This window comes from Buteo buteo, chromosome 6 (assembly GCF_964188355.1).
Source record: "Buteo buteo chromosome 6, bButBut1.hap1.1, whole genome shotgun sequence".
NCBI classification, from domain to species: Eukaryota; Metazoa; Chordata; class Aves; order Accipitriformes; family Accipitridae; genus Buteo; species Buteo buteo.
In genome coordinates, this window is record NC_134176.1 from 28,277,047 (window position 1) to 28,301,771 (window position 24,725).

The 24,725-nt window shown below is 46.5% G+C and overlaps 1 protein-coding gene across 1 annotated transcript; it reads left to right on the top strand.

The window, feature by feature from the left end:
• Window positions 1–1,400: 1,400 nt before the first annotated feature.
• NKX2-8 (NK2 homeobox 8) lies at window positions 1,401–3,195 on the top strand. The gene is made up of 2 exons (XM_075031097.1): window positions 1,401–1,580; window positions 2,642–3,195. Exons 1-2 carry the CDS (start codon window positions 1,415–1,417, stop codon window positions 3,193–3,195), a joined length of 720 nt encoding a protein of 239 aa, XP_074887198.1. The 5' UTR covers window positions 1,401–1,414.
• The last annotated feature ends 21,530 nt before the right edge of the window (window positions 3,196–24,725 follow it).

Below are 24,725 nucleotides of genomic sequence, written 5' to 3' on the forward strand. Positions count from 1 at the left end.
CTGAGGAGCGAGGCCTGCCACTGCGGGTTGGCGTTGGAACGGCTCATCGGGCTTCGTGTCTCGATACCGCATTTTTTTTGTAAGTCCTCGGCGGCCACCGAGGCTGGGCAAAGCCCTCCCGCAGCTTCGCGGGGGGACGGGGCCGCCCGGTGAAAGGCTGCCAGGAGGCTCTCGTCCCGCGGAGGGGACCGCGGGGCCGCCGCCGGGCCGCCCCGGGCCGTGCCCAGCCCCGGGCCGTGCCCGGCCGGTGTCCGCACCCCTCGTCCCTGGGGGGGCCGGGGCTCCGGGTTTGTCCGCTGCTGCTTTCGGCAGATGAAGCGGCGCTCGGCGGGGCCGGGAGACGCGCGGATAAATAAACGCGCCGGGTTTGATCTTTTCTCCCTCTCTCCCAGCTGGAATCGTTTCAGTCCCTCACACGCACCGCCCGAGGGGATACTCCTTGCGTTACTACAACGCAAACTGGTGCTAAAAAAAAAAAATTAATCTCCCGACTCTTGCTCCTGGGCCGTGCGCGTCGGGCTCCCCGCGTTTCCCCAACCAAGCTTGGGCCCTCACCCTTCCCGAGAGAAAGGTGCACCTTCCATCCACCGTGCCCAGGAGAGGCACCCCCCACCTCCCACCCGCCGGAGATCCCGTCCCCTCCAGGCGCACACCCGCCAGCCCTCCCCGCCGAGAGCTCAGCCGAGGTGTGAAAAATCCCCCGTTGAGGGTAGGAAACCTGCCAATGACAAGCAGGAGAATCGGAGGTAGCACGGCAAACAGCCCGGGAAATAAAACAAATAACGACTTAAATTCCTTCCAGGTTTAAAGGGGGGGGGGGGGGGGGTGAAGAGGGAGAAGCGAGGAGGGGGCTCTCGGCAGGCTCTGCGGATGTCCTGGGAGGATTCACTTTGTCTGCGGATAGAAGGGACGCTGGTGGCTTTGGTGGCGGATGGAGGGGGGTGGTTGTTGGTCATCCACATGCCACCCAAGATGTTATTCACTGCTAACAATTACCATTATCTGTCCCCACTTTTGGCTAATCAGACAGAATATGTAATGATGAAGCCTGTTTCCTGCTGTCTTTGGGAGGTAACGGGTTATTCTCTCATGGGGGTGGCGGGAGGGGGGGGTTACACCTACTCCCATTAGGGCTTTAGCACTTGACTAATTCAGGTACTTAGCATCCTATAGACAGGGACGGTTTGAAAGCAGGCAGTGTTTGCAGTGGGGAGGACTGTTTATATAAACAGGACACCTCTGTAAACGACACTAATATTTGGGGTTAGGTGGCGATGGAAGGGAAGGTCCTCTTGAGCCGAGAGATTCCCCAGTAGCTGGGCGCAGTCCTTTCCTCGCAGCTTTTAAGGGAGGGGGTTCGGGGCTTTGGGGCAATATTTTTTTTTGGGGGGGGTGTATGTGTGCACAGCCTACCATGGCCACATCTGGCAGGATCAGTTTTACGGTGAGGAGCATTTTGGATTTACCAGAGCAGGATGCTAATAGCATAAAGCAAGCCTCTGACCATCACCACTCAGCGGAGAACTACACCGGCTCGCCGTACCGAGGGTGGATAGAAACAGACAGAAATCACTATCCCTGTGAGTATGAAACGGACAGGAACTGGCCATCTCCGCACAGCTATCTTTTATTTGTTTCTCCCCTTCCTTTGGGGAAGATGAGAAGAAGCGAATCGCCAGCGTGTGTAGCCTACAGGATCGGGGGGATCCAGGCTGGGAATTTTAGAGAATGTTACTGAATTGCAACAATGAAACAGCAGGAACAGCCCGGCCACGAGCTTAAGAGAGAAAAGATTCCTTTTTTTTTCCGTAGGTCGGTGCATGTTCCCAGGTATGGCAGAAAGCAAAACCTCAGGCTGTATCCGCCCGTCTCTCTGTGCTTATCGTTTAAGCTCGCTTCGCGGATTCTTCTTTTTTTTTTTTTTTTTCCCCCCTCCCGTTTCACTGTTGCAAGTAATCCTGCCTTTTTGTGCTGGCGGGGTTTCGGGTCACCCCACGCACAGCAGCGCCTCGCCTCCCCGCGCTGCCGCGGAGCGCGCCCCGGGCGCCAGCGCCTAAATCCCCGCGTCTGCCACCGCGGAGAGCCGGCTCCGGCTCACAGCCCCTCCTGTGCGGCACGGTGCTCTTACCTCACGCACAGAAATTGCGCCGCAGAGATACGGCGTTTAATGTGTACCCGCGTGTGCGTGGGGGGAGACCGTCCTTCGGACGGGTGCGGGGCCGCCGTCGGGATACGTTAAATAGGACGGTAACGGAGCGGCTGGAGAAAAGCAGTGACGAAGGGCTGGGCGGCCCGGCACTCCGCTTTAGCACCGAGCGAGCACGGCCGCTGCCAGCCCGCAGAGCCGCGGGCTGTGCGCGGCGAAGCGGCCGTGCCCGTGCGGGGATTGACGCCGGGGCAGAGCCGCTCCCCCGCGGGGGGAGAGCCCGCCCCGTCCCGCGGGTTAGGTTTAACGTCTTCGGGGGCTCAGCTCGCCTCTCCTGTTGACCGTTGGGCTTAATCCGGCCCGGCCAACGGGCGGGGCTCTCCCCGCGGGAGGCGATTCGGCTGCCGACGGCCCCGGCCGCCCGCCCGGCGCCTGCCCCGCGCCCCGGCCCCGGCCCCGGCCGCCCCCTCTCTCTAACCCCCTCGCTGTCCCCAGCTTCCGACGAGAGCGGCCCGGAGCCGAGCTTGCCCGACTCCACCCAAAGGTCGCTCCCCGCCCGCGGCTCGGAGGCCGAGGAGAAGAAGAAGAAGCGGCGGGTGCTCTTCTCCAAGGCGCAGACGCTGGAGCTGGAGCGGCGGTTCCGGCAGCAGCGGTACCTCTCGGCGCCGGAGCGGGAGCAGCTGGCCCGGCTGCTCAGCCTCACCCCCACGCAGGTGAAGATCTGGTTCCAAAACCACCGCTACAAGATGAAGCGGGCGCGGAGCGAGGGCCCCGGCAGCCCCCCGCCGCGCCCGCCCGCCCTGCTGCGCCGGGTGGTGGTGCCGGTGCTGGTGCGGGACGGCGAGCCCTGCCGCGGCTGCCCCGCCAGCCCCCCGCCGCCCGCCGCCCGCCCCAAGCTGGGCTGCGCCCTGGCCGGCTGCAGCGCCCAGGCCGCCCTCGCCCTGCAGGGCTACCGGGCCTGCCCGCCCGCCTCCGCCGCCGCCCTCGGCGTCTTCCCCGCCGCTTACCAGCACTTAGCGCACCCCGCCGTCGTCTCCTGGGGATGGTGACGGCGGCGGCGCTTCGCCCGCCAGGGCCGGACTCATCCCACGGGCGCGGGGAGGCCCGCCCCAGCCCCGGGCTCCCGGCGCCGGGCAGGCACCGCGGCTGCCGGGCTCGGGCGGGCCGGGCGGCGGGGCGCGGAGCCGGGCGGGCGGCGCGGCCGGCCGGGGCCGAGCCGGCCGGGGCCGAGGTGGCCTGGGCCGAGCTCGCCCGGGCCGCCCTCCCCGCCGCCGGCCTCCCCGCGGGGCGCGGGTGCCGGGCGCGGCTGGAATTTTGTAAAGCCTCCCCTCCGCCTGCTCCTTCGCGAGGCATCCCTCGCTAAAGAATAAGAATGACGATGATACTCCTAGCGACCTAGTTTATTTTAAAATAGGTGATTCTTCCAGTGGCTAATAAAATGATTTTGGGCAAATAAATTTTTCCCGGCCGAGAAGCGTATCTTTGACGACTGGGGCTTTTTCCTAGGATTACCTCCTGTGCCATAAAAGCTTAAATACCTGCCTTGGTCGCGCCAGCGGAGTTTCACTTTCGAGCTCGTTTGCCTTACCCACCTGCGCCGGTCAACGGCGAATAAAGTTTGCCGCAAGCATCTCGCTGCAAACCCCGTGATATTTCCTATGGGAAGCGTGAGCCCGGACTCCCCCGGCCCCGGAGGCTCCCCGACTTTTCGTTTCGGGCGGCGGTGCCCGGCGCCGGCCGAGGCCCCGGAGGCTGGGGCGCAGGTTTTCCTCCGGCCAGCCAGCCGCCGTTCATTGCTGTCCTCTTTGGAGCCGCTAAGGCAGGATCCAGAGTTAAGAAAATCTTCCCGTTAGTCTGTCTCTGTTCCAGAGATCGGCTGGGGAAGGGTAGCCAAGAGAAAATAGCGACGCTTTTTAGCGCCCAGAGAATTATGTTTTGAAACGCTTTGAGGAACTATTAATTGGGGGGGGGGGGAATCATATGATTGTCCTGGCAACGGCCAATGGGGAAAAAACCTCAAAAAAAAAGAAAAACCAAACCAAAAAACAACCCACAACAAAAAAACCAACACCAAACAAACCCAGGTCTCTGAAATATAGACTAGACCGGCTGCCTCCATCCCTCCGACCGGAGCCACGGATCAGGAACGCGGAGGGAACATCTGGGGGCCAAGACCCCCGGGGACTGATGCAGACAACCTGCCCGCCGAGGAAAGGCTGTCGAGGGAAGCGGACCCGCAGAAGCTGTTTGTTTGATTGTTTGTTTGTTCTCTCTTATTCCCTGGAAGGGGGTTACTGCGGACCAGATGTGCCCCTGGGATATGTCGTGCTGTCGACACATCCCGGGGAGCCCCCGGGGAGCGGGGCTGCGAGGCGCCGCCGTCGCGGGTGGGGAGGCGGCCAAAAGCACCCACGGGCGTGCTTTTGGCCGCCTCCCCAGCCGCGGCGGAGGCAGCAGCATCGCCCGTCTCCCCTCCCAGCCCTACCTTCCCCAGGGCTGCATCCCCTTCCACCGGGGCGGCTCGGGGTCGCCTCTGGCCTCCGTACGAGAGGAGCAGACCCAGCTGCAAGGCAGGAGAGGTCGGGGAGGACGGAGAGACGCCGGTCCTCCCACCTGCATCCCCTTCTCTGCTTGGGCAGGGGGCATGTGCCAAGGGGGAGAGACAGAGCGGAGCAGGCTTCTGGGACGTGCGGGAAGCACCCAGGGAAATACAGCCTCTGTGTCACCTGGGTTGGGTTTTTTTGTTGTTGTCTTCCCCCCCCTTCCCTTTATTTTCCTCCTGCCATCCGAAATCTTTTTTTCTTTTTTTTCCTCTTTTTTTTCTCGTCTCAGCTGCTGGCCACCTTGTCTCCCATATGGATGGGGTTATCTTAGAAGAATCTCCCCGAGAATCGCTCCTTAAACCTCCTTTTGTCTTGGGGGTTGAAAAGAGCATTGTTGTGCATGAAAAGGACCTAGACAAAATCCGCACTGTTTCAATTCAGGACTGTTTAATCAGTCCCTAGTGACAATTTTATGGGTTTTAGGCGGTACAATAGTATCTTTTAAAACCTTGTGGCCTTCATGAAAACAAAGGGCTTGAATTTTATGGGCTTACAACTCCAATTAGAACAGTGCCAATGTGTATGGGAGATTATCAAATTTGTATCATAAAACCCCTTTATAATAAATGATTGCTGGAAGCTGGGGAGGGGCGGGGGGAGAAGGGACCCGGACTTCAAGCGATGGACTTTGTCGCACGTAGTTTTAAAAGTGCACATGCTGCTCTCCATTTTAACTCTTTGCGACCCAGCTATGCAGCAGGATCAGCCGTGGAAATAGTGTGACATCGTCATTAGAAACGGAAACAAAGACAACAGGAGAAGACCCCTCCTCCTCGGCCCAAATCTGCCCTCCGTCAGCTTGCCGAGGGTTTGGCAGCATCCCACCCGGAAGGCTCCCTCCCTGGCTCCGTGCTTATCTGGGCTGCTCTCCTGTCCTGGAGCCCACACATGGCCATAGGAAGGATCTGTAAAGTAGGAGCTCTTCATTAGATCACTGCTTTTGTCAGTTATAGTTCGTACGGGCGATGACAGAGGGTGCCAGGGTGTCCCTTCCCTTCCCAGCCCCAGGCTGCAGAGATTTCCTCTCGTCACCGGCTGCAGTGTTCCCCGATGCGGGTTTCTCGATGCAAAATGTGCGGTTTGTGAGCGTTGCCTTTTACCAAGCCCACGGAATGGGAAAGGTGCGATTCCCGGGCGCCGGGAAAGGCTAAAGCCGTGCCCTTGCAGGCTGAGGGGAAGTCACCGCAACAGGAGCGCAGGGAAGACGATAGAGTCAGGTTCAAGTACTGAGAAAAGCAGCCCCCTTAAGTTGACACATCCAAGTAGAAAGAAGAATGTATTAAATAATGAGTCAGCTCAATAGACTATGGAGATTTACCGTAAAAAGAAAAAGTCCTGTGAAGAAGATAAGGTGGGACCGAAGATGCTATTTTTCCTGATAGATATGAGTTAACCCATCTAAACTTTAAGTGTATTTAGCAAGGAAAATTGATTTGTTAACCTTACCAGTGGTTAAGCTGTATCTAGGAGATACATATTAACAAATGTCATTGATAACGGCTTAGGGGCAAAAGAAATTTATGGCAGTGCATTTTCTGTTACTTTGGCTTTGTTTTTAATAAGGCACAAAATCATCTCGGTGGCTGATTTGTTTTTTGTTTCTCCTCCTCAAAGGGGTGAACACACATACAATCTCTGCCTTTTCTCCCTTTCTTTTGCCCCACCAGGTCTCACTGTTACTTTCACCCTGCAAACAGGCCTGTGATTTCACTGAAATTAATGAATAAACATGCCACGATCAAGACCTAAATGCCATCTTCAGCTAATGAAAAGCGTTACTAACATCTTAAAACACCTTCCCCAGTGCTTTATTCTTAGTCAGTAAATACACTATTGACTTTGTGAAGGCCCAGCCCTGTTTCAGTGGGAGCCCCTGGGCACTGTTAACTCAGAACTAAGGCATTAAAACAAATCACTAGACTGCCTCCAAAAACTGGACAATAGTTCCGAAAGAGCATATGATCGAGCTTCTCTGCAATAATTTATGAACGAGTTGAGTGTGCTCCTGCCAATGCACATCCATCATTAGTCTTTGGAGGTACACAGTATCCATTTTAAAAATTGCAACAGATGAAAAATATCATCTCCCAAGCAGAACTCTGCCATGCACCAAAATATATTATCTTATCACTGACTTAGGAAAGGCTCCTAGCAGCCTTGCAGTATGTATGTCTGGATCAATAATCCATCTGGACTGTACTGTTAACTAAGTGCAAGTCAGGTCTGTGGAAACTCTTTGGACTTTTCAGCCCCTCCTACCTCATAGCACTCGATAAGAGTAAGCCTTCCACCCCTGGTTAGAGCTCAGCTGATGCTGGAGGGGGACAGTGAGCTCACTTTGCTTTCAGAAACTGGTGGTGCCCAGCCACTATCTGTGGAGGAGCATGGGCCTGGCTCTCCCTGTACTCAGTGCCCTTCACAAGCCACAGTTCATTGATGAAGGTAGTGCCTTACTGGACTCAAATACCTGATAACTGCTGCTTCTTGAGAAGATGGGAGCAGCTAGGATACAAGGTACAGCAGTTTTTGAGCCTTACTAATGGCACTCAGCCCTTTCATCAAAAGCCTAGATAATGTACATTTTCCTTTTCCTCAGCCGATGGTTCCAACCCTTGAGCACTGGTCCAGTCCCATACCTATTGGCCATCAGGCAGTGCACACTTTCCAGATTTCCTGCCGTGACAGAAGAACTGCAAAGCAAAGACTCCACTCCATCTGCTTGACATAAAAAAAAAAAATCAGACAAAGAGTCAAGTACCGTCAGGATCAGCAATGACAGGACTGCGGGCACCTCATGTAACTTCCAGAAGGCTTCTAACTCATTTTAGCTAAAAGGGAACTTCCCATGGGAAAGGAGGCAGTGGATGCAGAGTTGCCCATGTCAGAGAAGTTGCTTTATGCTCCTCAAGCATAAAACTCTGCTCAAGTATCACGCAGGAGTAGAGTAGCTCAGATCAGTAACTAACATTATTAATATAAAAAATCATTTACACATCTACAAGTTTTAACAGGGATAAGAGATCTCTGCCTGCCACTAAGCACAGACTACTGAGCTATGAGATCAGGATTACTTTTCATCATATTCAGGCTTGCGGTTGCATTCTAAACAGTGAAGGTAATCAGCTCTCTAGACTGAGGATGTTGGCAGTTGTGCCAGTTTTCATCCTGTTTTCTCCAGTCCTCTTCTATTTAAAAGACTTCATGAAGTCTGTTGGAAATGTACTCTCTAAAGATAGGTCTCCCAAGCAAAAATTGGGACATGCCTCTCCAGAGCAGAGCTATACCTTTCTTTATATTCAGGAGCAATATGGAGAACGAGTCCAGTTCAGACATCCACAGGTCTCAGACTGCCTTCCCAAACAAAAGGAGACCAAATCATTTAGAGACGATGCCATGTTAGTTACTTCTTCATAAGCCTTTGCTCTATCTAATGCTTAAACTTGGGAGTTACATATCCTCTTCAGAATCTGACAGAATTTGGCTCTGGATGAAGAATACTTTAAAAGAGAAAAGGAACAGAGAGAAACAGGAAAAAGATGCAGACAAGCCAGTAGCAACAATGAAGAGGGTAAATCTCCTTACCAGTTCTGGTGAGCATGGAGGGTGCATTTCCATGGGACTGTCCATGCTACTTTCAAGCAGTCAGCCAAATTCCTAGGGGGCATCTGACATACAGGACAGTCCTGCTCACCAGTTCATAGAGTCCCTGAGGACAAAAATGATTTCTGGACGTTCCCAACAGCCACGGTGTTTTGCTTTGCAGTATTCCTTGGCAGAAAGCATCAGACTTTGTGTGCTGGGAATGCAGGTTTTCTCTTACCTCCTTATTTTCCTGCTGTGGGTGGATGGGAGATTTGGTACTAAGTTAATGACTTTATGATATTCAACACTAATCCTGACTTTACTAAATCATAAAGATAGTCACTTAAAAATATATAGAAAATATCAATCTGGAGAGAAAAAAAAATCCTTATTTTTATGAAATAGATTGATTTATGTAATTACATATGAATTATATAGCTGAATTTTGGTATATTGGTGCTATGTTGGGATGCTTGCATGCCTTACCCGATACACATTACCATGTATTTAAGTAAATCATGTCTTTCTTTAGCTGTGATAAAAGGGCAATTGAGAAGAAAATATACTACTGATACTTCTCCATATCTGAAAACTGTGGAAAATGACTGAAGATCACTGCCATCTGTTGTATTTTAGCTCAGACATGTGACTATTTGTGTTAACTGCTGTTTTCATAAAACCTGTATAAAGCCTTTTACTTATTTTTTCTACTACTGTTGTCTTTCTATAGCCATTCTTCGAAGTTTGTATCCTGTCTTGTATATCTTCTACACCTATCCCATATGCTCATGACTTTCTAACATGGGCAGACAAAGTAAACTTCCCTGAAAAGGCCGCAGCCCAGTATGGAAAGGTGCCCACTAGCTAGTGCAGTGCTTTTCTGGAAGCTGTTGATTTGTGTCTTTCTGTTGTTTGTGTGCATTCACGTAGAGCTCCTAATTGGACACATCTGCTCTCTGCAAAATACAGTATCATCTGTGATGAATGCTTTGCCATCACACTTCAGAAAATGCATCTGCTGCTGCTGCTAGCTGGGCACCAGTTGGGGGCTCCTCCTGATCTCTTCCATTTCCCAGTTGCTTTCAGAGAGCACGATGTTATCAAACGTCCTTCTGTGCTATTTGCACATGCAGTTGTCGTGGTTTAACCCCAGCCAGCAACTAAGCACCACACAGCCACTCGCTCACTCCTCCCTGCTCCCAGTGGGATGGGGAGGAGAATCGAAAAAAAAAGTAAAATTCGTGGGTTGAGATAAGAACAATTTAATGACTAAAGTAAAATAAAATGTAATCCTAACAATAATAAATAATAGTAATAATAATAACAACAATAATAATAATAATGAAAAGGAATATAAAAAAAAAGAAAAATAAACCAAAAACCCGAGAAAAGACAAGTGATGCACAATGCAGTTGCTCACCACCTGCTGACCGATGCCTCTGCAGCGATCAGCCCCTCCCAGCCAATTTCCACCACTTTATCTACTGAGCATGATATTCTATGGTATGGAATATCCCTTTGGTTAGTTTGGGTCAGCTGTCCTGGCTGTGCTGCCTCCCAGCTTCCTGTGCACCTGCTTGCTGGCAGAGCATGGGAAACTGAAAAATCCTTAAGTTAGGATAAGCACTACTTAACAACAACTACAAAATCAGTGTGTTATCAACATTATTCTCACTCTAAATCCAAAACAGACTGTACCAGCTATGAAGAAGAAAATTAACTCTCTCCCAGTCGAAACCAGGACGACAGTTAAAAGGTGGACATGACTGCTTTTACTCAGCTCTTCCCTTTACTTCCCCTACCTTGGCCTCAGGACACTGCACCGGGGCTATTGTTTGTGTCTTCAACATTGAAGTTCTGCCTTCATCATCACAAGTATTTCCTCTGTGCCTTGTTTCCCTGCCTTCTACTGAAGGTTGAGGTCATGTTAATAGTCTTACCTTCCTCATCTTTTCTTTTTAAACCAGCAATTTAGCACTCCATTTTCTTCATTCATGTCTAATATAACAATCTTGAGGAACTAGTTTTAGCACTGACTAACCTTCAGACCCAGTTATCCAACCAGTTTTCACAGTACCAATGTGTATATTTGTGATTACTTCAACATTTGTCTATTCAAATTTGGCTACTGAACACTAACTTTATCTATGCTTCAAAGTAACCTGGAGTTTATTACTGGTTTTGGCTTTGAGCACTTTAGTTTTAAATGTTCCTTTGGCAACTGAGAGTTGAATTTTGGGCGCACTGAAATTTCAAGCTGCTACAGGAATACTGTTCTGGTGTCTACATTTTAGGAAAGATGTTGAAGTACTCAAGAGCCATTGTACAAGAGCCACAGGAAAGGTGAAGGCTTGGCAATCATTCTGCGGAGTGAAGGTTGGAGTAGGTGTCCTGTCTATTCTAGCTTATGAAAGTGACTGAAGAAGTAATCTAAGTTAAAGCAATTACAAAGTAAACATAAATTCAGTCATAAAAGGCTCTTCAGTTTAGCAGGAAAAGTTTACTGAGGTCCAATAGTTAGATAAAACCTAGTTTGAAATCTGGCCTGACTCCTAGTCAATGAGAATAATTAGCCATTTTTACCACAACTTGGTGGCAAATTCCCTGACTCTGAAAAATTTTAATGGGATATTTGAAGAAAAACATTCTAGTTTAATCATAGATGTTGGTCTTGTGTTGAGAATTAATTCCAGCAATCTTCATGGCTCGTATTGTATTATATTATTCTATTTGTCAGAACAAGCCCTTCTGACCTTAAAATCTGGACATCTAAATTTGCTACCTTGGTGGACTTCAGGTGCCAGAACAGCCTCTGTCATCAACCCATGTAAATTATCACTACCCTCGGGCTACTTTAATTTCAGCTGGTCATGAAAGAGCCCAATCAATCGGTATCACAAAGGTGGTTTTGAACTGCACCAGGCATAGCTGGAAAGCTCTTCAGTGTGGCGACTGCATATGCATAGGTCACAGGTAAATGGTTTGTCCTAGAAGAGTTGCCGAATTTGGGGTAGAGGCAGCTGCAAGGATAGTGGTGGGGCTGAACAACAGCATGGGCTCTTCTTTGTTGCATGGCGTAGCCCCAGAGCCCACGCTGCTGCTGGCAGGTGCGGGCTCTCCTGGGCTGCTCGATAGATCTGTGCCCAGCCACACACGACACTCTATGTCTCTATTTCTAGCAGCACCCACCTACCAGTTTGCAGACATCCTAGGGCAGCGATGGTACCAGAAGGCCAGATCTCTACCCTTCTTCCCAGCACCTTCCCCCCTCTGCTATGGCAGTGTGAAGATCACCCAGGCTGTCTTAGGTATCTTTTTGGTCGCTGTCCTTTCTCCCTCTCACACTGACTTCACAGAAAATGGGGGCTGCAAAGGACACCTTCAGACTAGATTCCCAAGGGCACCTTGGAACAGCCGGGAAAAAAGAGCTGAAAAATCAGGAGGCTGAGGAAATGTATGTGTGACTCTGTTCCTTTTTCCTTCCTCTTCTCCTGCTCGCTCTCTCCACCATCAGGCTATGCCTACTATAGAATCAGGCCAGTAGCTGCTCCTAACAGCTTCACTTTGCATTTTTCGCTATTGTCACTGTACCAGCCAATCATGTAAAGAATGATATATTGACTTGGCAGGTGCTTCTGTTTTGAACATGATTAAATAACTTTTTATTGTCATCTTCAAAGCATTTTTATGGTCATTTACTGAGTGAAAGGGGCTCTGATTTTGTGAGCATCTGCCAGAATATGTTTGATCCTGTCATCATTTCTTCAGAAAATCACGCGCCTGTAGCTAGAGTGCAAGATACGGTAAGTGCATGAATTGTCCATTGCACTCTGCACTTACAACACTGCCTTCATTGTCAATGATAACAACAGCAGGGGAGAGATCTTGGGAGTTAAGCTACCTGCTGTTTTCTCCTTGATGTTTGAGCTCTTGGATGCTGTATGAATCTCAGAGATGCAAAGAGCAGCTTCTTTGTTGATGCCCTGTTTTATTGGTTCTTTAAACATGGTATGCTGTTTGTAATTAGAGCTGACTAGAAAGGAGGATTTTTCATTTCCCAGGAGCTGCTCTGCAGACCTCCACTGGGCACCCAATTTTAAGCTCCCACCGTGTTCCTACATATTGAGCAGAATTCACATGTACCCCTCAAATGTCCCAATTCCACTGAATCAGTACTTTCTTGCAGAAAACCAGTTAGAGCACTCCCTGTCAGCATTATCTATCTATGCAACAGCCTTCATTGACCTTCATCTGGGCTTACAGTCCCTGTGCACATCAAAATAGAAGTACTTCTTGCTAGCTGAGTTAGGCTAGTAATATTGTGTGGATGAAGCAAAGAGAGCTACAAGTAGCACATCTTTGTTTAAATTTAGCAGTAACCAGCTGGCCACATTCTGTAGGAAGCAGGAAGGGAGGATTCACAGGGAGGGAGGGATCTGATGGAAAATCAAGCAAAGGCTATAAAAACATTTCTCTAAAATGGCAGCATAATGAAGAAGGGACGCCAAGCAAAGAGCTCACTGATCATCTGTGTATCAGTCTTATAACATACTCCAGCTAGCTCAGCCCTCACTTCGGAGGGGGCATGCAGGTGTTGCTTCCCACACATGGTATTTTCTGCAGGATTCTTTTCCACAGACAAAACTTATTTGTACTTCGTTGCCACCCTCTGCGACAGGCTGTTTAAGTGCAGGGTGAAAAAGGCAAAAAGTTGAAGAGTGTGAGAGTGTCAGTATTCCTGAGAGTAACCAGAACAAGACCAACAGCAGAGGCTTGGCTCTCAGAGGAAAACTATGGACTAGCTGGTTGCGTCTTTACTTCATTTTCATACCCCTGTGTGCTCTGCCATCTGTGTTTCTTTCAACGCTGGCTGTGCCACAACTGCCCTCCTCACCTTTGACAACCATTACCTTTCCTCTCACAAAATTTTCAATAAAGAAATGAAGCTCACATAAAAACAGTTCTCATGGAACGTTTTGAAAGGCAAAAGAGGCAGTTAACAATAATGGCCTTTGGTATTGCAACAGAACAGCTGCTCATATCAGGAAGGCAAAACCGTTTGCTTTCAGGACTTCTTTCTTTTGGTTGGAAATGCCAAAGGCAGGAGACTGTAGGAGATATCTAACATGCCCATGAGTATCTCTAATGAAGGAATATTTCTAGCTATATTAATGTGTTTATGCTTATGAGTCTATTCCACATTTTCAAGACCAGCCCACACGAGTATTAAAAATCAATGAGTCAGACCTCAAAAATCATGAGGCCAGTGTAAAGAATCATGAGATGTAAAAAGAAAGCCATAACCCTTTTTTTTGCCTCCAAGTTTCTTTCTGAAGGACAATTTTGTACATTTTAAATGTCTTTTGATCTATTTTCTCTTTTCAAAAGAGATTGTTAAGCCTAATGAGAACTAAAATGTCATTGCCTGTACATGCTGTCACTTCATCATTTGACTTCAAGAACCAGGCCACTGAAACAGTTACAGTGGCAGTCCTGTGAAAATCATGAGAGTTGATAAATTCTTTATTTTCAAAGGCAGGCCCACTCTCCTGTAAAATAATTTGTCCCTCATGCTATTAGATGTGGTGGAAAGGTCCCTTCAGTCTTAGCCCGGCCTTTAAAAACATCACAAGCCAGCCCTCCAGATGGTGTTTGTCACCATAGCTCTAGGAACATCTCTATGTCCAGCTGAGGGTCTGACTTTATTAATTTAATCACCTGGCACTGATACATACATATCGTATGTTCTCTCACGCTCATGTTTACACAGCTCTAGTCCATAGTCCTTGACTAACCTACTATCTATATTTCTCATAACAACCCCTTGGCAGTGTATGTGTGCCAAATTAGGAGCAAAGCTTTTGAAACAGTGACTCCCCATCCACATATTTTCCTTCAAAACCCAATTTAAGGGTATTGACCCTCTGGGTCATTTGGAACAGCCTCCATGAAGTTGCAGGCAACCATGCCATAAATGTGGGAAGATCCACAGGACTTCCACTGTGCATCTTTCACAGGTCAAAAGCCCCATGGTGTTCCCCAGACCCCTAACACCTAGCACCCTAGGGCACTTGTGCATTATAACAAGTGTTAGACTTCTTACATTAACAGCTAATGCCCTACTGTAAAAAAGAAGGAAATCAAAGGGAGAGAGAAAGCAAATGAAAGACAGAAAGAAGAAGAGAACGTGCACATGGAAAGAGACAAAAAAAGAGTGCATTGCCATGGGGTAGCTATGTACAGCTCTTGGGAGATCTGGAGTCTCCGATGTGACCACTGCAGGGACAGGTGGTGTGCAGGTGAACTGGCTGAAGTAGCACAAAAAATGCAGCCACTGACTGTGTGATTTTGTGTGCTCTGTAACTGTGCGGCAGTGCCGTGGTGCTAGCACCCTTCAAACCTGTCCCCTTGACCCAATCTTCTGCTGTGCTGCAGAGAAGGGCAGTCTGGACAGCACATCCACAGCCCACCCACCGGGGCTGGCTGGGAAGCCAGTCTTGTCCTCATGAAAGCTGAAGGTGATGGAGAGATTCCCCCTGGTGTCCCCGGGTGCGGTGCCTCCCATGCTTGCTAGCTCACAGGACTATGCCAAACAGGTTTCCTCTTACTTTCCTGGTCACCATTCTGGGTGCATTTGGCTATTTGATCTGACTTTATGAAGGCAGAGCAGCGTATACAGGGCAGGTCATGTGGAACAGTCTGACTTAGAATATTTGCTGGAACTTCCTTCCTAACTGCTGAATATTGTACAGAGTAAAATTGTTGGGGTTTTTACACCTTGCTAATCAGGAAAGAGGTAGATCTTAGCAATGAGACAATTATGAAAATCAGGAAGCAATTTAATTGTCTGAAAACAGCTTAATTAGAAAGAATATCATTTTCTTAAATGATAGTAATCATTTTCCTGGGGATTAAAGAATAGCTGATCTTAACTTCCAGGAAAATACCTTATGCTGTCAGAAACAAAATGATTGAAAGAATAATGGAAATAAGTAAGTCCATCTTCCCCCAGGTTCCCTTAAGCATTATTCATATGGGAACCTTCTCCTTTTTTTTGTTTACTGTGTAGATATACCATCAGTATTTATCTATAGCACAATAGCATCTAAGCCCCTCAGCAGGAGGAGGGCTCCACATTGCGGTAGGAGCTGTCTAAATATATGGCAATATACCGTCAGAGCCTCCCTCACAAGCCAACAAAAGGGGAAAAAATAGTACAGTAAGCAAGTTAAATTAATTGAGCCATCCTTGACTGCTTAAAAATACCTAAACTTATTGCGTTTATTTGAATAATAAACATTAGTTTTCAGGGACAGAGGAGTGGAAGAGTATAGAAGATACCCTCATGGGGTGAGCCACGTATTATAGGTAGATTAGCCGAGGATGAAGTGTTGCTGGACTCTTCACACTTCAGAAAACTAGCCCTTGACACTGTTAGGGGTGTACTTGGAAGCCTAAGTATACAGTCTAAAAACTCCTACATTGACCTGTAGTTTTAGAGTGATAGTTAAGGCCTGTCTTATTCAGGGAAAAGCTTAAACACCTGCTTAACTTTAATTTAAAGTTCATGGACTGCCTCATGCTTATCCAGAGGCTGTTTCCTAGGGGAGATAAATAATAAGTGATATATATGCAAATATATTTAAATGCCTTTTTATTTGCAAAGTCAAACCTTCAACAGCCGGGGTGTTCCAGAAATGAGGTAGCCCCTTGGGCTTATTTACTCTGACATAGTCTTTAATCAGCTGATCACACTGAATTTGTTCTATGAGATCTCTGCCTCATTCAGTGCACAGCATGGCTAGAGTTCATTTAAAAGGCAATTGCTCCATGTTTTTTATTTTTCCTGCTCTTCACATTATTTCTCCCAAGTTAAAACATGCACAGATGACAGAAAATCTTTTCTATGTGCTGTCAATAACATGATGGCAAGATGGCTGAGCTAGCCTATCAGCTTGTTGCTGCTGGAAGGGCCATCTGATTCCCTTCTCTCTTCCCATCCCTGGCACCCCTAGTGTAGGGAAGAATGGAAATGACTGGAATGAGTGGAAAAGACAACCATAAAAAGCAGCCCATGTTCCTTTGAAAGATGGGCCTTTAAAAAATGCATTTGAATACTGCCACAGGAAAGTGGTACAGAAAGGACTGAAAAATACTGGTCCTACAGAAGGAATAGGGAAAAGATAGCTGGGAAGCCCTGAGTCTGAAAGAGATCTAGTGAACCAGGAGTTAAGCGGAAGCTGCCAGTACAACTATGGAGTTTAAAAGGCTAGTGTAATCCTTGGATTTTGAAGAATGAGTTGGAAAGCCAGAGAAAGAAAGTGATTTCTCTCCACCTGTAGGTCCGATGAGACCAGTGCTAGGTCACTATGTCTATTGTATCCATATTTTCAAAACACGTTGCAGGAGAGCATGCAAACAAGAGCCACAAACAAATTGAAGAAAGATGAAAATAAAATTATAGAAGACTTTAAAACACTATTTCTACCGGGCTTAGCAGAAACAAGATTGAAAGATCATTTCATTACAGCATAAATATCCCTTCCCAGAGACACATGGGTTTATTATGCTGATTATTATGTGAAGAGACATATGGGATTTTATCTCTGAACCCTCTGCAGTAAGAGGGCTGATCCACAGGATCAGCTGTGCTCTAGTCTTCCTAGAGGAAAAAAGCTCTTCAATCTAGGGCAGAAAGGCATAACAAAAATGGAGGTCAAAAGCCAGACCAATCCAAACTTGGAGCAGGGCACACCATTGGAAGGGTGAGGGTAATTAGCCAAGGTAAGGACTCTAAGACTGGAGGCCCCTCTGCAAGGCATGTTTAAATCACACTCAAATCACTCAAGGCTCAAGACAGGTCTTAACAGTAACATGAAATGACTGTTGATATGTAGGAGGCTGGATGAGATGATTAATTGCTTTCTGAATTTATTCTTGTCTGTGTAAATCAGTAGAGAAGCAATGCTAGTGACAGGTCTGCAGGGCACAGGGTGACTCTGAGTCGTGTTTGGCAGACTGGATCCTCGGCGCAGGCAAGCAGGAAGGCTTTGAGGAGAACTGCAGAAAAGAGGATCTAACCCTGCTTTCCAGGGCAAATTCTAACTCAAGCATTGCATCTTACATCTTAACCTTCCCACTCAACCATTGTGATTGGAGAAGCTGTTGTTTTGGCTTGTATTTCTTGTTGTAAATCAGGTTCTTTTTCAGGCTGAGTAGCACCTTTCACCAGCAGTGCTCAGACTGAGACTAAACATCCTACTTGTAGACTAAGTCACTACTTAATGCAAGAATGGCTGTGGCAGAATCTGGCTGCAGCACTGCTCTTGTGTTGAGGAGCACTTTAGTCACCATCAGCCCTTGTTTGTTTTCATCAGAGAATCACTTATGGAGTCAAGAAGTTCTTCATGCAGGCATGCAAGATCTAGGAAAATATATTATGTAAAACGTGTCTTAAATTAGATTGAAAGGAGTCTTTTTAGCCATGCAGGTTCTTAACTGGTTGTGTGAATGCTGAAGTTTAGTGTTTATCTTCCATGCCTTCTTCCTGCCTGGGGGCAGCACACCAAGCTCAGTGGCATGGAGTATGCAAAGCTCCTCCAACACCTGCTCAGCATCACTGAATTCTTTTTAAGACGGCTGTGCAAAAGCATTGCTTTGGTTTTTCAGTCCAAAAGGATTCCCACCTTTTTTTTCCACGGTATTTCTAATTGTGTAACTCCTTTTCTGAAGTAGAGCTGGCTTTTTGTTGGTATTTTGCACTTCCTTGCAGAATATGGATTCCAAAGCACAACGACTCTTTGCAAAGAGGCTGCCCGTGTGGAAACTGAGGGAGAAGCACAGTTGTAGGAGGGAAAACACATGTAGTCCAAGTCTGGTTGCTCATGCCTCGAATGTTAGCTGAGAATGTACCACCTCCAAAAGCATGTCTCTCACTAGGGAGCCAGTGCAGCTGCATTCTTACCTCACACACAGGTTGAAAGCCATGGTGGGAACAGCTCTGCTAGTGGGACCCACAGGGATGAAATAGTGTGATTAATCAAAAGACAAAACAGACAACCTGAGGGCATCTCTGGGGATGTTAGACTTCCACAGATAACTCTGCAGACGCAAGCCCTGGCCCTTTACACTCTGCTGGGACTGGCACAGCCAAGGATGGAGGACACAGAGATATCCTGTGAAAGCACTTGTGCTGGCATCTCCAGATCTGGAGGATCCCAGTCCACAACCTGGGGAAAAGAGCTGACAGCCATTTTTGTAGGGGTTGAACTGTGCAATCAGAGAATGTGATTCCCAATGAATCGTGGAGTTGGGCAGTCTGTAATCCCAGCAAGAACAGCAAACTGCTGTTAATCTGCAGAGAGTTGAATGGGAACACATGATTTCCAGACAATTCATATTACACGAGCATGGAAACTGTACACTGAGGTAAGCAAGGGTGGTGAAAGCAATGCCTACAGCTAGGAAACAATACTAGAAATCTCTTCCTGTGGGCATGAGTAACTTGTGAGGACACTTCTGTTTGCCTTCGTGGAGGCAGGTTAGCACAGAAAGAACTATCCTACCCCTGCTGGAACATGCTCCCAGGTAAACAGAACATCTACACAAACCCAGAACAAACACAGGACTTAACAGAGCACTGAAGTGAATTTCCAGCCTAGTACAGGAGGTATTGCTCAAACCGCCCAAGCCAAACATTTCTCCAGTTTGTGACCCTAAGTCAAGGTTCTGGCACACCAGCAGATAGACAAGCCATCAAGTCACTGCACCACCTGAGGACAAGTACCATTCAATATTAGTATCAGTGGTTACTAGTATTTGTAAAAGAAGGACCTACCAAGGGAGCGTGAGCTAAGGTATAAAGATATCATTACTCCTGAACAAAAAATTGAATACCAGGCTACACATACTTCTGAGATTTTGATATGATGAGTTGAGAATCAGCAGAGAGTCAGAAAAAACAGTTATCATGGAGCTGCTGAGCAGAGCATGACACAGCTGGGCCACTAGAAGCAGAAACCATCAGCATGCCATGGACTACAATACAGGTGGTACAAGCCTGAATAAAGCAAATCATATCATAGGGCTGTCCTGATCAAATGAAAAAATGCTGCAGAGATGAACCCCCACTGCTATGGCCAGGCAAGGAAGCCTGTAAGAGCCATTTTGCCTAAGAAAGCTCAGCATTTTATCCTTCCAGGTGTAAGAACAAACTTTATAAAGTGGATACAGACTATAAAAGAGGAGACGGGAGCATGGTTGAGTGAAGCTAGAGGACGGGTAGGTGAATATCTCATGAACCATTATCATGCAACAGTATCCCTCCACTGCAGGGAAGATATCAAACAAGAAACTGGAGACACGTTGCAGTGCTCAGACCACTCACTCCACAGTAAAACTAAAATTAATCAGGGCCAAATGAGAACTTCCCACAGTACCTGCCTTGAAATACTGACAAGCAGGATGAGGGCAGCATTGGCCAAGACTATCACAGTCAAGTGAAAACCTAGAGGAGGGACTCATCCCCAAAGCGTCCCAGATCAGGGATTTGTGAGCTGCTGGACCAAGGTCCTCTTTCCAAAAAAAGGAAACTCCGCTGCTTCAAGAAAAAAAAGCCAAGCAGCAAAGCAGATTTAGGTCCAGCTATCAAAGCACAAAATGCAATGATGACCTGGTGAGGCATCCCCAGTTCCAAGCCTTGTTTCTTAGTTCGATCTGGCCAGCCAAGATTATGCTGCTCTTTTAGAATTAAAATGGGATGAAGAGAAGTCAGTGGCAGGATCATCACATCAGTAAGGGACACTGAAGGGGCCGAGATTTTGATTTTTGAAGATAATTAAGCAACTAGATGTCTGGCCTTTTAGCCCTTTGCAGAAGTCTACTCTCCTTCCTTAGCAAGTGTTGACACCTCTGAAAAAGCCTGCAGGTTTCTCAGCCCACCTAAAGGTAAATCATCTTAATAATTTTCTTTCTCTTTTCCAAACTTCAATTTTCCTCTTTATTTTCCTTCTTTTTACTTTTATATTCCATCAAAAAGCACTCACAACTGTTGATATGATGAGTTTGCTGCTGTTTGCTCCATTTTAAACAGGTGGGGTTTATTTAAAAAACATTGAGAGATTATGTTTGATGTACAAATATATATGTTGTCTACACAGGATATTTAAGTATGCAAGTTTTCTCATAAATCTCATCCAGTATCACCTGAAATCAGAGGGCAAGTTCCCCTGATTTAACTGTATCGACTGGACCCTGTACAAACTTCCTAATGTAAAAGACGAATATGCTGTGCATGGGAAGTCAGCCCTGCATCCAGAAAGCAGAGACCCAGTGCTAATTATGAAAGATAATTCCCAAGAAAATGAATGCAGATTATACTTAAAATGCTAAATTACTGGCTCTATACATGAATTACGTTCTACTGCAGTACAAAGTAAGAGATGTCTTTTCCTGTGAATTAAAAAATGTTCCTATTATGCAAAAAATCCCTCGCTATCTGCCTAATCCCCTAGAGGGCAGTATGACCTAAAAAGAAATTAAACGGAGCCAGGCAATTAGGGGTTTTCAAAGGCTGGTTATGTTAACTAAGATTGTGTTTCCTCCTTCCGCTGACAAATTGGCACAAAGGTGCAAGAAATCGGGAGATACTTATGGTTTCCAAATTATATGAGAAAATTAATGTAATAAAATGAGCAGCATCACCCCATATTAATTTCTTTGCCTCACAAAATACACATATTTAATTTTGCAAACTGTCAAAGCCAAGTACATTGTACTTAAGCATCCTCTTAGGTGGTTTCCTAAGAGGGGTTTTATGGCTTCAGTTTCGGACGGTCTCAGTGCCCTGTGCTAGCCTTAAGATTTTAAGTCTCTTAAGTCTCTACCACTGTATGGGCTTGATCCAGAGGAATTCAATTAAGCTGAGTACCCAAGCATGAGGGAGATAGGGAGCACTAGCCCGTTAATCAGGCACTGCCAGGGCTTGGTGCTCTAAGGTAGCCCAAATGCTCACCAAACTGCTGCAATGGCCCAGTCCTCCAGACACTTTTGGAGTCTGAATGAGGGAGGGATGTGTCTCCATCAAAATGAGGAAGCCTCTGTCCCGTATGCATAACTTTATATTATATAGTGTATGAGGATCACAAAACACCTTTACTTTGCAAGCATGAGCCTTCTGTTTGATGTTAATGGAAGTAATGAGGGGCAGATTTAAACCACCTCATGGCTGTTTGTCTACATACAGCTCCCGTTTGTGCCCAGGTCCTCATTCCCTTGCCATCCAGAGCTCTACTTTCTGGGTTTGGGAAACGAATGTCTGACTTCCTTAATTACCTAAACAGGGAGAATACACACACTCACACACATGCAGACAGAGCATGTTTGGCACACACAGCTCAACTAGCATTTCATTTAACAACGGCGGGGGGGGAACTCCAAACGGACATGACCGTGTGAGTAGCTCCCAGCAAACACCAGCATCCTTCCAGGAGCTACAATCTCTCTGTCCACATGGACACCATGTTGGCTTTTTGTCAGTGTTTTGGCTGAAAACAGGTTTTCAAGGGCTGAAGGCTCTCTCCTGGAGATGATACCTCTGTATGGCTGATTCCAGAAATTGCAGAAACTGAAGCCAGAGGACTAGTAACAGTCACTAATTTCTTGAGCAGCAGATCCCGTACAGTTAACAAACTCCATAGGAGTAATAGTCGGTCATCGGGAACCTTCAATTGAAGGCTTTTCCAGCTGGCTGAAAATAAGCTGGAGAAGGAAGGATAATGGTCCAGGATGACTTGATGTGAAATAAAATTGATGGAAAAAGGGACAAAGAAGCCTTCTAACAGAGAAGTGCCATGTAGGTGTGCACATTTTTATGCTAGTGTCATTGCAGAAAGTATTTTTAATTTGTACTGGTCCCAGACCTGCTTAAAGTTGATTATACAGATTCTTTGAATGGGGAAGAACAAAATACGTATATCTGTGGATAAATTAACTAACAAAAACCCAGGGTTTGTTTGTAATCATGAAGGATAGGATTGATTAACTTAGTATATTCAGAACTACTTCACTCATTCCTCTAAATCCAACAGCAAAATGTGTTTTGAGACCAGTTATACTGCATACAGAAACACTCCGCTATAATAGCTATTAGGTTCCTGGAATACTCTTTTCATGAGAAAGAATATTTCTGAAGAAGTAGCTGGCAGGTACATAAAAAATTACTTACATTGCTAAGTGTGACTGTTGGATCTGATGACACGTTTTAGGTTAACTAGTTTACATTTCTTCTGAAGTGAATTTCCTAGCGACAATGTTTGCACTATTCACCTGCCTCATCAAGGCCTGTTTAGAATACAGTGCTTAATACAGTTTTTAACCCATTATAAAGCCATGCACAGATAATTTAAAATGATCATAACAACTAACAAACACGTAATCAAGGAGCTCTTAAAATGTATTAAAATTCAGGTCTCTCGCTATTAGCAAAACCGCTTCATTAACATATTAAGACAATGTTCATTTGATAATTAGCTTCTGTTTTCTTTGCATCCTGGCAGTTAAATCATCCCTATGAAGCCAGAGGGGAAAAGTTTATGCTTCTACAAGGTGTCTTTGGTGAAGTCTAGGTTGCCTCCTCATAATTTTTAATCAACTTCCATGTTTTCTTCTTCTTGTAGCCTATTTCTGAAATGTTGCATTAAAGCCCACTTCCATGGTGAATGTGGGAGTTTACAGCTCTCAGGGCTCATAACAAGGAAAACGATGGTCCCCTTTTCTCTCTTGGACTCGTGCTACTCTGGTAACACAGGGCTCAAGGGAAAGAACTTGGGAATTCCTTGTGTATGCCCTCTGTGGCACGCTTGTGCCCCATGTAGAGCACAGAGCCTGGCAGAGAAGAAAAACTAACAGGTCAAAGTCCACAGACCAAGAATAGGAACATTGTTCTCCATCCTTTCCCTAAACACCAGTTATTAATTCCAAGCAGTATTTTTCATGAGAAGGGGGGGGGGGGGGGGCGGGACGGGACACGACACAACAACGACTGTTATTTAAAACAGATTTTAAAATATTTCAATCCCAAGAACGAGACATTTGATTCCAGATATTTTCTGACAGCAAATGTTGGCTACATCTGCTGAGGCACCTCTGAGCTGCACACGCAATGTCCCATATGTGCAGTCTGTTCCCACTGCAGCAATAGTCAATGAAAGTAGCTTATTTATAGTGAAGGAAGAAGACAGCATGGATTATTTATGTGATACTGCTCCAGCTCACACCCCGCATGCATCTCCCACCAACCATCACATCGCCAGCCATTCCAGGGAAAGCTTCTCATTCTCTCTCACAGATTTGCAATAAATAGGAAGCCTGACACTACTGAATATACAAACTAGACCAAGTGGTTATAACTTTCTCTAATATAAGTTTAATTTGAATATGTTCTTAAAGCTAAATCATAATTAACTACAAGCTTTACTCTTTGAAATAGCAGATACTGAATGCTTCAATTGTAAGTTGTAGGGTGGCAGAACTGTCCACAAGGATCTTGCAAGATGGAGTGGCTGGGTACTAAATAGCAGATGAAATTTAGTGCAGATGAACATTAAAAGTGATGCACATTAAAAAAAAAATCCTATGATAACTTCACATATAATATTATGGGTTCAGAGATGACTACTCAGGAATGAAAGGTTATAACAGACAGTCCTATGAAAATGCCACCTCAATGCTTAGTAATGAAAACAACGTTAAAAATGCCAAGGAAAGGAAAAGAGAAAAAAAGAGAAAACATAATGCCATTGTATAAATTCATTGTATGTCTGTATCCTGAACAGTATGTACAATTCTGGTTGCCCTTTTCAAAAAGGACATAGCAGAATTGGAAAAGGCTCCAAGAAGGTTGGCACAGGTATGAAATTGTTTCCCTACAAGGGGAGGCATCTTCACCCTGAAAAGAAATAACAGAGGGAAAATATGCTGGAGGTGTATACAGTCCTGAGGGCCAAGGAGAAGACAAATAGAAAGTGATGATTGTCCCTCTCCCAGTACAAGGGCGAAGGAGCATCCCATGACATTGGCAGGTGACAGATTATAAACAAACAAAAAGGAGATGGTTCTCCACACAATGTTGTTAAGCAAAAGAATATCAAAAGACATTGTGGGTACTAAAACTGTGCAAGAATTCAGGGAAAAACTGGAGATTTTCAAGTAACAGAAACTCATAAAAGATTGAATACCTTCTCTGGCTCAGGAGATCTCTGAGCCACAAGTTGCTGGAGATCAGAAGGTTATTTTGGAGCAGCATCACTATACGTTTTTCTCTACCCTCTTGCTCTCCTCCAGACATCTACTGTTGGCTATTATAGGATATTGGCTAGGTGGACCTTTGATCTGAC

Excerpts from the sequence above, each read along its gene's own strand:
- NKX2-8 (XM_075031097.1), top strand. The coding sequence starts at position 1,415 with ATGGCCACATCTGGCAGGATCAGTTTTACGGTGAGGAGCATTTTGGAT. Across the intron at positions 1,581-2,641 it reads AGACAGAAATCACTATCCCT|CTTCCGACGAGAGCGGCCCG; the intron begins GTGAGTATGAAA and ends CGCTGTCCCCAG.